We start from the raw sequence: 15,864 nt of genomic DNA on the forward strand, positions 1-15,864 counted from the left end.
ACGTGAGATAGTATGTTGGAATTATTAGTATGTTGGAATTCTGAATTACTTATCTCAGATACTGGAGACTATATTATTCTTTGTATCAAAATTTTTTTTTTTTTTTAAGAAATTTGTGGATCAGAAATTTAAGAATTAGCTGTGCTTCAGCTCTGAATTCGTTAATATTGGGAGCATTTGTTACCTGGTATCATAATAATTCATTGAAACAACTCTAGCATGACATTTTTTCCATTTCACTGTTTACCTCTTTATTTAAATCACACATAGACATACCATAGCCATCTAGAATTTGAGGTATGAATCATTTTTATCGTTTTACATGATTTGAGTTCTTCTTTTGTTTTTTTTTTTTTAAACATCTTCCTGCAGTACTTTATTTTTAAAATCTTTATTGAGGATGTATTCTTAGGAAATTGGATCTTTAGGATCGAGTCTTCCTCATTCCATTCTTAGTTTTACAAACAATAATACAGAAATCTTAGCTTGCTTTCTACATTTAAGAAGCTGATTATCTTTTTTTAAAGTTGATTGTGAATACAAACATTTAAAAAATATTTAATGAGATTTTCTGCTAGCTTAGAATTATTTAAATTTATTTTCTCTTGTTAAAATTTAAATAATAGAAAATCTACACACATAGAAGCATACCTAACACCACAGCTTTTTTTTCCCCTTGCATAAAACAAATAAAAATAAACACATATCCACCCACTAGAGATTTCTTTGCAACTAAAGGTAACTAAAAACCAAAATTGGGGACATGAATGTGCATAATAAATGGTTATCAAACCATTAAACTAACATTCATGTTTACTATAGTCCAAATGACAGGTGTGACATAAGGCTTATTTAAGGAGAGAGGCTAACTAAAGAGTGACATTTGTTGTGACCTGAACCTTGGAATAAGGGAACTTCTTTACTCCTGTAGTCTTATTTAAAAAAAAAAGACATATTGTCTCCTAACCTCTGCATTCATTAATTTGTAGTACTTCCTAATACCTTTAATTTTAGCTCATTTTATTATTGCAAAATTACTCTTAAAAGTAGTAGAAGCTTTAACACACCAAGCTTTTATTTCTAATCTTGCATGTATTATTATAGTGCATGCTGTATATGAGATAGAGCTTCCTTAAATTCTATTAACTTAGCAATTCCCATCTCGTCTGATTTCTGATTTCAATTAAGTATCTGAATTTTTTAGTTGCTGATAGTCCAACTCCACCTCCACCACCTCCACCAGATGACATCCCCTTGTTTGACGACTCGCCACCTCCGCCACCTCCACCACCAGTGGATTATGAAGATGAGGAGGCCGCGGTAGTTCAGTATAACGACCCATACGCAGATGGGGATCCTGCTTGGGCCCCCAAGAATTATATTGAGAAAGGTAAGGTACAGTCATCACTGAATTGCTGTAATGGGAAGGAACTAGCGATGATCTTATTTTAGAGCTGTAAAGAACACCTAGTCCAGTGTGTCTCTGCCTTTTGAACACGCTTATTCAGCCAAGATGGTTTAGTTCCTAAACATTTCCCAATATTTTAATTTTTTCTAAACAGTAAATATTCTACATCGTACTGAGAAAGTCTTGAATGTTCTACTTCATATTTAGATTTTCATGTACCTTCAAACAGATATGCTGTGGTTATTATGAGAGTGATAAACATGAGCAATCTTGAATTGTGTTTTGACCCATATTTTCTGGTTTGGAAAAGCAAATTTAAGTAACTATGAAAATGGGACAGTTATATTTACATAACAGATTTGGAATGATATAATGGTTAATATAGGGCTTCCCTTGTGGTTCAGACGGTAAAGTGTCTGCCTGCAGTACAGGAGACGTGGGTTCGATCCCTGGGTTGGGAAGATCCCCTGGAGAAGGAAATGGCAACCCACTCCAGTACTCTTGCCTGGAGAATCCCATGGATGGAGGAGCCTGGTAGGCTACAGTCCACGGGGTCGCAAAGCGTCGGACACGACTGAGCGACTTCACTTTCAATAGTTAATATACTTGGTAATAGAGCAGGATTAAAGAAATCTCTTCACAAGTTGAAGGAAATAATGAGTCTTAAATCAGGAGTCACCAAATTTTTTGGAAAAGACCAAATAATACACTTTTTAAGAAATCAAGGTATATTGACATATTAGTTTCAGGTGTACAACATAATTCTTTGATATTTGTATATATTGGCAAAATGAAATATCTTAAACTTTGCTGGTCATTCAGGCTTGTCACAACTTCTCAACCCCACTGTTGTAGCACGAAAGCAGTCGTTGAGAATCCCCTGGCGGTCCAGTGGTTAGGACTTCACGCTTCCACTGCTGAGGGCCCGGGTTCAATCCCTGGTTGGGGAACTGAGATCCCACAAGCCATGCAGTGCAACCAAAGTGGGAAAAAACAAAACAAGCAGTCATAGACAAGTGAGGATGTCGCTGTGCCCCAGTAAAATTTATTGACAGAAAGGCTTTGGTTTGAATTTGGTCATGGGCCATTGTTTATGGACCCCTGGTCTTAATCAGAAAGTTGGTATTTAGTAGGGTTATATTTAAAGCCTTTAATGTGTGTGTGTGTGTGAAGTCGCTCAGTTGTGTCCGACTCTTTGCGACCCCATGGACTGTAGCCCAGCAGGGTCCTCCGTCCATGGGATTCTCCAGGCCAGAATACTGGAGTGGGTTGCCATTTCCTTCTCCAGGGGATCTTCCCGACCCAGGGATCGAACACAGGTCTCCCACACTGCAGGCAGACGCTTTAACCTCTGAGCCACCAGGGAAGCCCAGTCACCTTTATAAGTCACAAGATGATTAAAACTAGGTTTAATAGGATTTCAATTGAATATGTTAATCCAACAGTATGACATGACTATTGCAGAAGCCAAATTCAGTCATTTATATTAGGCTAATAGTATGTTTAATTTTGAGGATGATATTCAGGAGGTTGAAATATTTAAGACAGTGTATCTATAATGAGTTAAAAGCATTGTTTCTAAGTTGAGGAAAAGAAGATTTCAGAGGGACTAGATAGCTATCTTCAAATTTTCATCATGTAGAGAGATGTAGGGGTTTCCCTGGAGGCTCACATCCACCTGCAATGCAGGGGATGCACGTTTGATCCCTGGGTCTGGAGGAGGCATGGCAACCCACTCCAGTATTCTTGGCTGGGAAATCCCATGGACAGAGGAGCCTGGCAGGCTGCAAAGCGTCCATAGTGTCACATAGAGTCGGACACAACTGAAGTGACTTAGTACGCATGCATTCATGACAGATGTAGATAAGAATATTAAATTTCTAGTCCCACAGAACCCTACAGTGAGTATATAGAGAAGGGAGAGTTCAGAACTTTATGTGGACTAGGATACTACAGACTAGGGTGGACACGCATTGTTAATGGTTAAATACTCAGCAGTGAGAATTGTTATATGAGAATATATGCATTGGGGAAGGGGAGGGGAGGGGCAACTAAGTTTCATTTACAGAGGGGATTTGGCAAATAGAAACAATTAGTTGGGTGCAGTGTTCTTATTAGCTCTTTAGTATAAGTGGAACTAAGAAGGTGAGGAAATACTGTTTTAATTTTGCTGAATGACTTTGAGGATATCAGGCATTGTCATGATCAGTTTAAAACTCATCTATACCACTGAAAATGTGACAAAAGAAAATGTTTCTTTCTAGCAGTCACTTGGTTTTCTTGGGTGTTTATTTAGCCAAAATTACCAGGATAATTAATGTTATTTATTGTGTATGTTTTGGTGTTTTGAAACTGGGCATGTTTAACTGAGCCTGTGATTACCACACTGTGATTTCACTGCAGGATTAAAATGGAGGAAAATGTACTTGCTGAGTTTACTTTCATATACTGTTTTGTATAGGGAAAAAAGATTGCCTGTTTTACTTTATCAAATGATGCTGTGGATCAGTACTTCGGGTCTCTTGCTTATTGTAACTTATTGATTCAGAATAATTATGGAGCATAGCCACCTTTCTTAAGGAAAAAATGAGTTCCAGAATATCTTAAATGTCTTAAAAATCCTCTTTTAAGAAAAAGATTACATGAGGTAATGAAAAAAATTTTGTATGACATACTCTTTCACATATACTGGAAAATTGCATATTCCAGAATGATCATGTTATGAAGCCAGAAGGAAGGAATACTTAAAATAATAAACCAGTGGTTTGTAAAGCTAGTGATTTTTTGATGCCTTTCCTTTCCACAACCGTTTGCAAAGGAAATGGGTATTTTGTACTCAGCATAATCACAGATAACACAATAAATAGCAAAAATGTTCTCTTAAATCTTATGTGAGTCTTTACTTACCTATTCTTTACTTACCTATTTTTCCTTTAAAAATAAAGAAAAATTTTTGCTGACTTCTAAGGTATATAAATATATATATATATATATATATATATATTTAAATCTAGGTATAGCCCCATAAATTATATGAACACATGAGTATTTTTCTGGGATGAGTAGGATGAAATTTACTTCACAATATATGTATATTTTTAAATTAGATAGCTCGGGTTGTTACCTGGTTTACTGATTGGCTCTGCAGGTTTACTCAATAGTTACTTTGATAAATGGTGCTTTGCATATGGTTGGCACTTAGTAGATATTTGAACAAGTGAATTGAAACATGTAATAAAACCTAAAATCCAGAGACCTTTCCTAAATAGGTTGGTAGACACTCTTGACTTCTCGAGTTATTTGTTGGTTTGGCCTGAAGATCAAGCTAGTGGTTTAGGCACACAGCTGGCTACCTGACCTACCTGGATGTAGAGATTTAAGAAGTACAAGTATTCATAAAGAGGTTGGGTTTGCTATACTATTGGTTGGCATTACATTTAAAAAGTCAATTAAACGTTGGCTATCATGCACTCACATGATCTTCCAATTCTTCTCCACAGTTGTGGCAATATACGATTATACAAAAGACAAGGATGATGAGCTGTCATTTATGGAGGGTGCAATCATCTATGTAATAAAGAAAAACGACGATGGCTGGTATGAAGGAGTCTGCAATCGAGTGACTGGTCTGTTCCCAGGAAACTATGTGGAGTCAATCATGCACTATACTGATTAAATTTTTGCTTTTAAAGTAGGTTCTTGTTATCACTCAGTCATACTGTGGGACTATTATGGTTAACAGAATTGTCTTAAAATGTTTTAAAATGTGCCCATATTTTCAGAACATGCTGTTTTATTGGTATAATTGAATGTCTACCTGTAAGCATAAATCTCTGAGGCAGTTTGCGGATTGCTGAACAGCATTCTGCACGAGGCTGCCTGTCACGGACTGTGCTCACGTCCTTCCTTATGCATTGTTAACCTGATGACCAGCCTAAACGCTCTGGGGGTGTGGGATCTGCCTGACAGATGGTGACTCAGATCGCGCCATCACGTGTCAGTGCAGCACGGTCACTAACGCTCTGTCAGACTAATGCTGAAAATCAGAAACTTAAACGCTGGTGCTGGTCATACTTTTTGTGTAGACGCGCTCATTCTTGAAATATACTGTTTGTTTAAAGCATGCATACAAATTTATGTATTGAAATATACTTTTAAAAAATCCAAGATGCTTCCAATTTGTGTAATACTAGTTGGAGTACTCGTACTTAGGTCTCTTGAAACGAACTGAGTCTCTAAGTTCTCCACGTGAAACAAAAACAAAGGGTTACCTGTAATGTTGTAATTTGTACCTAAGTTTTTTAATCAGTGAATTTGCATTATAAATCTTTTCCATTCATAAATACATAAGTGAACCAAAGGTTTTTGTCCTTTCCTTCACTGGTTTGCTTTAAAAATAATGATAAATAAAAGATACCAATTTATTGCAGAATTATGGTTCTATTTTCTCAATATATTAACTTGGAAAAAAATTTAGCCTTATCTCAACCTATCCCAATATAGCAGTGGCTGATTTTTGCAGAATTTAAAATCAGAGATGGTTATTTACAAGTCAGTCTACTGAATTCCTTTTCTAAAGTAACTTTTTCAAAGCTAAGATAATGTGTCAAAGTGCACATGCTGTAGGTGAGATTCTTAAGGACTGCCCCAAGTCCTCTGGTTTTCCAGTGGACTGTCATATACTGATTCAATGATAGGAAATGCTAATTATCTTTTACATTTTTTTTTTGGTAGAAGTAAATGCAGTGGATTTTTGAATAGGCACTGTTTAACCCGTTACCTGGCACTTGCAACATAAAAAGACTTTAAATATAAAGTAAATGGGGGGAAAAGGTGCGCCATGTATTAATCACTGAACAGGGATGTACCTGACCAACAGAGTTGTACTGTCTTTGATGTAATTGAAATGCAACATGTGCACTTTGTGCGTCTCCCCTTAAGGGAGGGCTCGAGGGGTGTTTTCTCATCGTGTATAATTCTCTGTTGCCTAGGACATTAAAGTAGAGCACTCAATTGTGGGTTTCTGTGTTTCAATGATTTGTTTGGATTTCAAGTTAGTTATGTACTACTGGGCGTTTCAGACTTAAAACAGTATAGTAAATGGTAAGACTAGTGCAAGATGTTTATTTCTGAAAATTAAAGGCCATTATTGCTACCAAATCAATGTGACTGCTGCATCCGCATTTTGCCTTTGTTAATGTTAAACATGATTTCAGTATCACTGGTGATCAGCTACCTTCTTCATTTCCTTTTTTCAAGTGGACTGTTCTCTTAATTTTGTATATAACCTGTTGTCTAAATTTTATGTACAGTCTTTTATAATAAACCATTCTCCTATATGAAATTTTGGATACTGTTAAAATCTAACTAATGTGGACTGAAATGTAGACTTCAGTTTTATGATCTTTACGCCTATGGTGAAACAAGATAAACCATATGAATTTTAACATTGATTATTTATTTGTGTAATGGCTTTACATGTGGCTACTATAACTGTGTAAACAATACCACATATAACCATCAAGATACCTCGGTTAGCGTTTACAGGAAGAATGACAGATTCAGATGATTTAAATACATTTAAAAAGTTTTCTGAAAAACTTCGCCAATAAAAAAAAAGTCCCATTAATAAGGAAATGATCTTTTTAAATGATTTGTTTGGTTATCTGCACATGAAGCAAAGTATATTCCACAGAATTCTTGAGGCACAATCTGGTAAAATAGCTGCCAGAAATACCGGAAAGAGGTGTCATTTGTCTCTTGTGAGCACAATCTCTGAAAGCTGTATGAGGGCCTCTCTTTCTGGGGATGGTCGAAGTTTACTGATCTCTCTCACCGCTTCGTGGCAGTACCGCTGGGCGAGGTAGGTTGTCTGCTGCACACCGTCACTCTACCGGACGTGTAACAAAATACAACAGAACAGATGCATGTCAGCCACTGGGATCAGCTCTTTAGATTCCTGCTACAATGAGTTAAAACATACTCTTGAGATCTGATTAACAGCCGGATGTTGTTTCTAATGTTTTCTGTCTCCTCCTTTCTCAGACTGAAGCACATTTTTATTCTGTTACCATGCCAAGCAGTAAACTCATTAATACCAAGTAGCCATCTATTCCCCCTATTTTTCATTTAAGTATTAGTTTTTAAGTTACACATACATTAAAATTTATATAGTAAAATTCTAAGTACAACTTAACATAATACATTCATAATACAGAAGAGCTTACGATGAAAATCAACAGTTCTTTCTTCCAAAGGCACCAGTTTTGTTTTAATTATCTCTTGCCTTTCTGTTAAGACAGGGGTTTAAGCCCAGCCATACTGTCTCCCAGCTTGACCACTGACTCTGTGTTCAGTTCCTCTATTGATCACTGTTGTCATCATGCAGCATCAACTTCTGACTTCATCTCGTCTGAGATGAAGAAACCACTGCTCCTTCTCTTTCCTCTATCTTTACACTATAGAGATCTGCAATCCATTTTGTAACTGCGTTTTTATGTTGGTTCTTTCAAAAAGCTAAATACTAATAAAATAATTATATTTACTATTTCCATTATGTCAAAATGTTTATGGCAGAATCAAGACATATAGTTGATTTTATTTTCTTCTGCATGGTTCCCGCTGTCATTCAGAACAAGATACCTGTAGTATCATGACTGAAAGGACTCTGATTTTCTTTACCAAGTGACTCAAAATATGACACATTTTACACACAAAAATTCTCAACAAGATACTACCAAACCGAATTTGACAACACATTAACAGGCTTATACACCATGACCAAGTGAGATTTATCCAAGGGATGCAAGGATTCTTCAGTATATGCAGTTCAATCAGTGGGACACCAACATTAACAAACTGAAGAGTGAAAACCATATGATCATCTCTAACAGATGCAGGAAAAGCTTTTCACAAAACTGATAGACAAAAACTGCAGGAAGTGGGCATGGAGGGAACCTACCTCAACACAAAGGCCACCTATGATAAACCACCAGCAAACAACATTCTCCTTGGTGAAAAACAAAGCATTTCTGCCAAGATCAGGAACAAGTCAAGGATGTCCACTCTCAGTGCTGTTACTCAACAGTGATTGCCTCACCATGGCAATCAGAAAAAATAGGAATTCAAATTAGAGAAGAAGTAAAACTGTCATTGGCCATAGATGATATACTATACATCAGTCAGTTCAGTTCATTCACTCAGTCTTGTCCAACTCTGTGTAGCCCCAAGGACTGCAGCAGGCTTCCCTGTCCATCACCAACTCAAGGAGCTTACTCAAACTCATGTCCATCGAGTTGGTGATGCCATCCAACCATCTCATCCTCTGTCGTCCCCTTCTCCTCCTGCCTTCAATCTTGCCCAGCATCAGGATCTTTTCAAATGAGTCAGTTCTTCAACATCAGGTGGCCAAAGTATTGGAGTTTCAGCTTTAGCATCAGTCCTTCCAGTGAATATTCAGGACTGATTTCCTTTACGATGGACTGCTTGGATCTCCTTGTTGTTCAAGGGACTCTCAAGAGTCTTCTCCACCACCACAGTTCAAAAGCATCAATTCGTCAGTGCTCAGCTTCCTTTACAGTCCAACTCTCACATTTATACATGACTACTGGAAAACCCATAGCTTTGCCTAGACAGACCTCTGTTGGTAAAGTAATGTCTCTGCTTTTTAATATGTTGTCTAGGTTGGTCATAACTTTTCTTCCAAGGGGCAGGTGTCTTTTAATTTCATGGCTATAGCCACCATCTGCAGTGATTTTGGAGCCCAAAAAATAAAAGTCTGTCACTGTTTCCATTGTTTCTCCATCTATTTGCCATGAAGTGATGGGACCAGATGCTATGATCTTAGTTTTCTGAATGTTGAGTTTGAAGCCAACTTTTTCACTCTATTTCATCAAGAGGCTCTTTAGTTCTTCTTCACTTTGTGCCATAAGGGTGGTGTCATCTGTATATCTGAGGTTATTGATATTTCTCCCAGCAATCTTGATTCCAGCTTGTGCTTCCTCCAGCCCAGCGTTTCTCATGAGGTACTCTGCATATAAGTTAAATAAGCAGCGTGACAACATACACCCTTGACGTACTCCTTTCCCGATTTGGAACCAGTCTGTTGTTCCATGTCTGGTTCTAACTGTTGCTTCTTGACCTGCATACAGATTTCTCAGGAGGCAGATCAGGTGGTCTGGTATTCCAATCTCTAAGAATTTTCCACCGTTTGTTGTGATCCACACAGTCAAAGGCTTTGGCATAGTCAATAAAGCAGAAGTAGATGTTTTTCTGGAACTCTCTTGCTTTTTCGATGATACTATACATAGAAAATCCTAAATATGCCACCAGAAAATTGCTGAGCTAATCAATGAAGTGTAGTAAAGTTGTACAATACAAAATACACAGAAATCTCTTGCATTCCTATACACTAACAATGAAAGATCAGAAAGAGAAATTAAGGAAACAGTCCCATTTACCACTGGAACGAAAGGGATAAAATGCCTAGGAATAAACCTACATAAGAAGGCAAAAGAACTGTATGCAGAATACGCAGATACTCACGAAAGGCAACATGAACAGAGGGAGAGACATACCATGTTCTCGAAAGAATATTGTCGAAAGGACTATTACCCAAGGCAAGCTACAGATTCAGTGCAATCCTTATCAAATTACCAACAATGGCGTTTTTCATAAAATTGGAACAAAAAATTTTACAATTTGTATGGAAACACAAAAGACCCTGAATAACCAAAACTATCTTAAGGAAAATGAAGCTGGAGGAATCAGGCTCCCTGACTTCAGACTGTACCTACTCCAAAGCTATAGTAATCAAGACAGAACGATACCGGCACAAAAGCAAATGCAGGTCAGTGGTAAAGGGTGGAAAGCCCAGGCACCTATGGTCACCTCATCTGACAAAAGAGATACGACTATACAGTGGTTTCCAGTCTCCTCAGTAAGCTGCTGGGAGAACTGGACATAATCATGTAAAACGAAATCAGGAGGGACACTCCCTAACACCACACACAAGAATAAACTCAGAATGGATTAAAGACCTGAACACAGGCCAGACACAATAAAACTCTTGGAGGAAAACACAGAACACTCCCTGACCAAACTTGGTCTTGTGTCTAAAATTCCTTAATGTGGTTACCAAAGAACTCCTCTACAGCACCATGCCTGCCGCTGCCGCTCTTCCTTTTGAAATCGTCTCACCTGTAATACGTACTGTCGCGCTCTGTCCACGTCGCCTGGTGAACTGAACCGTCTCATTATCATAGCATTCATTTCTGGGAACTAACCAGAAAGAAAACCTATTTAGAGCTCTTGGGAGAAATCAAATGTTAAAGCATCAGTTTGTAAGAACAGATTAAAAAAAAACAAAGGCGATCAAAGGTTTAAATGACGGGGGTGGGGGAGCAGCGAGCTGTAGCAATCACAGCAGAGTGAAGAGGACGCCTCCTTCCAGGCACCTGAGACGCACCGCTCTGCCGCGTGTTCTGTCCTGCGTCCAGCGCTGAGAGGGGAGGAGCCGGCGTGCACCCCGACACCTGCTGGCTCCCCTCGGGGTCCCAAGCTCTCGGCTGCCCAGGTCACTGGGGGCCCACTGGGCCTCTCCCCTGAGGTTTCTGACTCAGCAGCCGTGGGGCCTGAGGGTGCCCTGGAGCTTTCCCAGGGGATGCCGGTCCTGCTGCTCTCTGCCTGCAAACTACAAAAATCAAATCACCGGCCTAAGACGAGGGTGAGCCTTCTGCTTTTACTCCTAAGCTGCATCTTACTTGAGAGAGACGCCAAGGTCTCTGAGCAGAGGGAATGCTGGGAAAAGCTCAGCTCGTGGACGGGACCGGGGCAGCACTGCTAGACGCCCGCCGGCCCTGCAGCCAGCTGGGGAGGCTTCCGGTGCAGCTGCCTGGATCTGCTCCCTAAGGTTCTGACTCAGCTGGCTTGGGGTTTGGCCCCAGCGTCATATTTTAAAAACTCTTCGGGCATTTCTAATATGCAACCAAGGTTGAGAACCATGGAGTTAGAGGAGACTGAGACAGAAGCAGCCATCAGGTTACTGGAGTGAAATTTTTTTCTTTTTTTACTGGAGTGAATTCTAAACAGCAGTTTAAGCCAATGGCAGTTAAGAGGAAAACAGAAAACAGGTCCAAGGTGCAATGAAGAGAAAATCTGTCCTGTAGTACTTAGCAACCAGGTAGGGGAACTGCCACCATGAACAGAACCTGGAAGCCAAGACACCAAATCATTTCCTCCTCGAGACTTGAGCTCGAGGCCTGCTGCTGCCACAGCCAAGCTCCTCCGCCTCCTTGTCTATGTTAGGAAGGAGCCGAGCTACATTCAGAAATCTGTTCTAACAGCTTAGTCTGTGAAATGAGGTTACAAGGTGTGTGTTCGGCCAGGCAGTGCTCAGGGCAGCGGCCAGTGCTCCCCTGGCAGGGCGCCTGGGGGATGAAGTCAGCTTTGTCCTGGAACCACCATGGCGTTAGTAATCCTGGAAGGGAAAATAGGTCATACAGAAAAATCTCAACTAGATGGCAGCAAATGACAAATGAAGATTGTTCCTTTCAGAACAAAGTACATGTCCAGATAAAGGAGAGGTGCTGATAACCTGCTTATGAAATGTAAAGAGCAGCAACTAGTTAGTTCTTCAATGAAAACCAGTGATTAGGTTCAGGTACTGGTCTTTTAAGAACAAAAAATTTTAAGTTTCATAGGAAAGCTCCCATCAGTCAATTTTAGCGGTAAGAGTCAAACCAAGTAGGCATGGGTCTTAGTTACTTAACACCATATTTCACAACTGGATTTCTAGAAGGCTGTGTATCCTCAAAGCTAATGTCATACTGGTCCAGCAACTGGTAAAACTACCTTTTTTAGGGGAGATGAGCATTTTCCTGCAATTCCAACAACTGGAGTAAAATGTGCTGACTGGGTGGTTTCTCTTGATTCCTTTTACTATAAAAAGCACTGAGAAAGCAAAATTTGGGGGAAATTTTTTTTTCCATTGAGTGTTGACTACATCTTTCCTTTGAAGCATGAAGTATGTGCAGTTTTAGTATGCAAATATCAAACTCTTCCCCTAGGCGTTCCTGTTCCAGAAACTTGTGAGAAGAAATGAGAAATGCACCAGGCGGGAGGAGGGCTGGCCTGCCTGCAGAGGTACTGAGAAGTAGCAAAGTTCTTGTTGCCTAGGCTCTGATTTTAAGAGGGAAGTCACCTGAGTCTGACTGTGAAGTCTGTCCATAAACTAATGACAAAGGGTGGTCGGGAAACTGTGGTGAGCTTGTTACCAAGGGAAACTTGGGGGTGACTCTAAGGCGGCGACACTCACAATAGCAGAAGCCGTGCAGCTGGTGCGGGGCTGGTGGTGGCGGGGTCGGCAGTTGGAAGCATGACTACAGGCTGACATTTAGGTCTGCTGACTGATCACAGAAGGAAGAGGTGCAGAAGAAGGAAGGAGAGAGCTTTTCAAGGGTATTTGGGAACAAATATAATCTCACCAAAAAGGAAAACAACCTCCATTTGATTTCTGAAGATCTTGAAATCCAACCTCTGTTCTTAAAGGTTTATTTGAATGTTAAGGTCTGTGTTTCCTATAGACAGACAGTATATGTACACATACCCATGGGAGCGTGCTGCATCTCTGGGACTTCCCCAGAAATGTGGACGTTTTCCTTAAATCCCCAGTTGACCAAAAAACCCCTTCAGAGAGATTTCAAAAATAGTTCCAAACAAGGGGTTTCTATCAACAAACTCCAATTTTAAGACAAGTCAGCACGCTAAATGAAAGGAAAAGTGGTCTCTCAAGGTTGCTTGTCTTGGTGCAATGAAACTCAGTGTTCTTAAGTGGAAAAATTCAAAGACTAATTAACCTGCAAACAAAACACACCTACCTATGGAAAAAGATGACAGGCATCCTGGAATTACTCCACTAAATGGGCAAACGACAAAGGCCGACACAGACTCCTGAGTGTCTTCAAAGCCTTTCCAGCATGGGAGAAGCCAGTCCCCTGCTCTGGGTGGTCTCTGGGGGCTCAGACGGGCCCTTTGGACACCAGCGCTGATCCCCACAGGCAGCAGCAGTGATTCTGAGCGTGTGGGGACACGACACTGGTCTAAGAAGATGCAAAGCGTTTAACTGCCCGCTGTACCATTTACCCGAGGTTTCATTCTGGCCAAGTTTGAGCATCACTTTCTTATCTGTAGAAGGGACATACTACCTACCCAGGGAAGAGCTGTGAGATCAGAGGTAATCCTTTACAAGCTCTAAAAGCAATGCATTTTCCTTCAGTGGAGATTCTGCACAGTCTCATGTTATTTTATGGAACTTATTTTAACCCAAATCAATTTTAGCCTCACAAATCTTGAAAATTTCTGACCAGAAATCTTAATTTTTGACAGTGTGAACTAGGAGAGTCTAGACGTGATGTTTTATTTGAAAAGAACTGAAACATTTGACTAACTGTAGGCCCATGCACCACAAGACAGAACAATCAGTCTGCTTGGGAAACAAGTCCTGTCTGGAGCATCACCCTGCTCGGCCTCACTGCAAAGCCTGTGCCTTTTAACTCCTTTTCCAGGCAGGTGGGAGAAGCCTGTCCAGTGAGGGAGCGTGCGCCTCGTGAAGCTGGGCTGTCCCAGTGATACAGAACTGTGGTTTCGCACACTGCATGCTTTTGTTTGTTCCTTTTCCTTTTTTTTTTTTTTTAAACCATCACTTCTTAATCTCTTGTAGATAACTGACAAGTCAATCTGTGGGAGTGGTCCACTGCCCCCCGACTTCACCCCCTCCATATCTGCAGGCAGAATCAGTAATACTCCTTTGAGTAGAGGAAAGTAAACGTGTTTCTTCTGAAATACATTCATGGTCAAACACAATCAGAAGAGGCAAACATTCTCCATCCTAAGGCTGAAGCGGGACCCTGCTGTTACCTGAGTCCCAGGGGCTCAGGACAGTTACATAGACCTGGGGAGACTTCTGACAGCACAGTCCCCCAAGGCTTTCAGCAGACTGCAGGCCTCTTCAGGGAGAGGCGCGTTCCCCAGGCATCCTGATAACCTGGGGGCCGGGGGCAGCAGCTCAGAGCGCCAGGCCCAGCTTGGGGCTTCTCACCCACATTTCCTCACCGGGGCCAGGGAAGGAGACTCGTGTCTGCAGCAAAGGCCTCCTCTTTCTAATCTCAGAGGCCTTACAGGGACATGGCTCATGAATCCTCTGCTTTTTTGTGAGCTCATGGTTAAAAAAAAGAAAAAAAATCCCTCACTCACGCTTGAATGCACACAAGGTGATCTGACAGATTTTTGTCAGAACGTGTCACTTTGAGTTGTGGCTGGGCAAGTCAGAAGAATGGAGCCACTCCTAGCAGACCTCACACTTCTCACCTCTGCCTCAACATCCCGAGAGGCCACCCAGAGCCTGTCCCCATCACCTCTGTCCCCAGCCTTGCTCCTCCGTCCCCTGCTGCCCTCAGGCATCTCCCTTCTCTGAGTACCACCCCCCCCCTCCCCCCACCCCCTTTTACAGCTAAAAGATAACTTCTGTTTTCTTGCACCAGAAACTGAGTGAAAGCAAGGTCACTGGTTTTTGGGATATCAAAATGGATCCAATTTTTAAAAATTTGACCATAAGAAAAGAATGAAATCACTGAGGTCTATGGAAAACATGATTTATCTTTGTAAATTCTGGGGAAATAGAGGCAAAATCTTCAGCAGACTATAAGTTACAGCATTTTGGACCAAAGAGCTAATTCTAAATTTCACAGCCTGGTGATGAACATTTAGCTTTGCTAAATAATGAATTAAATACGAAGATGAAAATCTATTAGAAAGAAGTCCAAATACCAGCTAATGTCCTACTTCTTTTAAAGAGCATTTGGCAAACCAGAAGCAGCGTGGCCGGGAGCCAGAGCAGGATCTGGAAGTGTCCGCCCTGCGAGTCACCGAGGCCTCTCTGAAGCTTCTGCAGTTTTTTATCCATATTAAGGGGAAGATGATGATAGCTTTACTTCCTTCCTTAATTAACAGCCCCTCAATCTGGACAAAGAAGAAACTATATGGGCCCAGTGCATCCCTCTGTTCTTGACATTTTTGAGGCAATGGCAGAGGCTCGCTGAGAGCAGCCCACAGTCCTGTTAAATTTCTAGAACTGGAGAGTTACTCCTGCCGGGAGCCTTCCTCTGCCTATTTAAGGGGCTCTGATGCACAAAGTCTCCCTACAAGGTAGATGTGGAAACTACCCACCCTGTCAGTGCCCAAGACACACAGAAATGATCGCAGTGCTTCCTTAAATGCACACGGCACTTAATGCACACAGTATCTCCGTGAATATCATCTCAGGTAATCCTTACAGCGGCCCTGGAAGGAAGCTTATAATCTTCATGTTACAAACAAGGAAACAGACTTCAGAGGCAAAAATGACTGGCTTGGATGCTTCAGTCCTGGACTTGGGATCACATCTAGAACTCTGGTCTGTT

General features: G+C 40.8%; 2 protein-coding genes across 10 annotated transcripts in view; one reads left to right on the forward strand and one right to left on the reverse strand.

The window, feature by feature from the left end:
* Positions 1-6,568, forward strand: part of ABI1 (abl interactor 1) — an 81,557-nt gene extending 74,989 nt beyond the window's left edge. For all 8 annotated transcript variants that reach the window (XM_043883625.1, XM_043883624.1, XM_043883620.1 and 5 more), the window contains 2 exons: positions 1,205-1,390; positions 4,909-6,568. In XM_043883625.1, the coding sequence (XP_043739560.1) occupies positions 1,205-1,390; positions 4,909-5,084 (362 nt within the window). In that variant the 3' untranslated portion in view covers positions 5,085-6,568. The remainder of the gene's footprint in view (positions 1-1,204; positions 1,391-4,908) is intronic.
* Positions 6,569-6,845: 277 nt separating this feature from the next.
* The window catches only part of PDSS1 (decaprenyl diphosphate synthase subunit 1), a 40,110-nt gene continuing 31,091 nt past the window's right edge, over positions 6,846-15,864 (reverse strand). For both annotated transcript variants that reach the window (XM_043883626.1, XM_043883627.1), the window contains 2 exons: positions 10,607-10,687; positions 6,846-7,298 (listed from right to left, as the gene is read on the reverse strand). In XM_043883626.1, coding sequence (XP_043739561.1) covers positions 7,158-7,298; positions 10,607-10,687 — 222 coding nt within the window. In that variant the 3' untranslated portion in view covers positions 6,846-7,157. The remainder of the gene's footprint in view (positions 7,299-10,606; positions 10,688-15,864) is intronic.

The sequence above is a fragment of the Cervus elaphus genome, chromosome 23 (assembly GCF_910594005.1).
Source record: "Cervus elaphus chromosome 23, mCerEla1.1, whole genome shotgun sequence".
Lineage (NCBI taxonomy): Eukaryota > Metazoa > Chordata > Mammalia > Artiodactyla > Cervidae > Cervus > Cervus elaphus.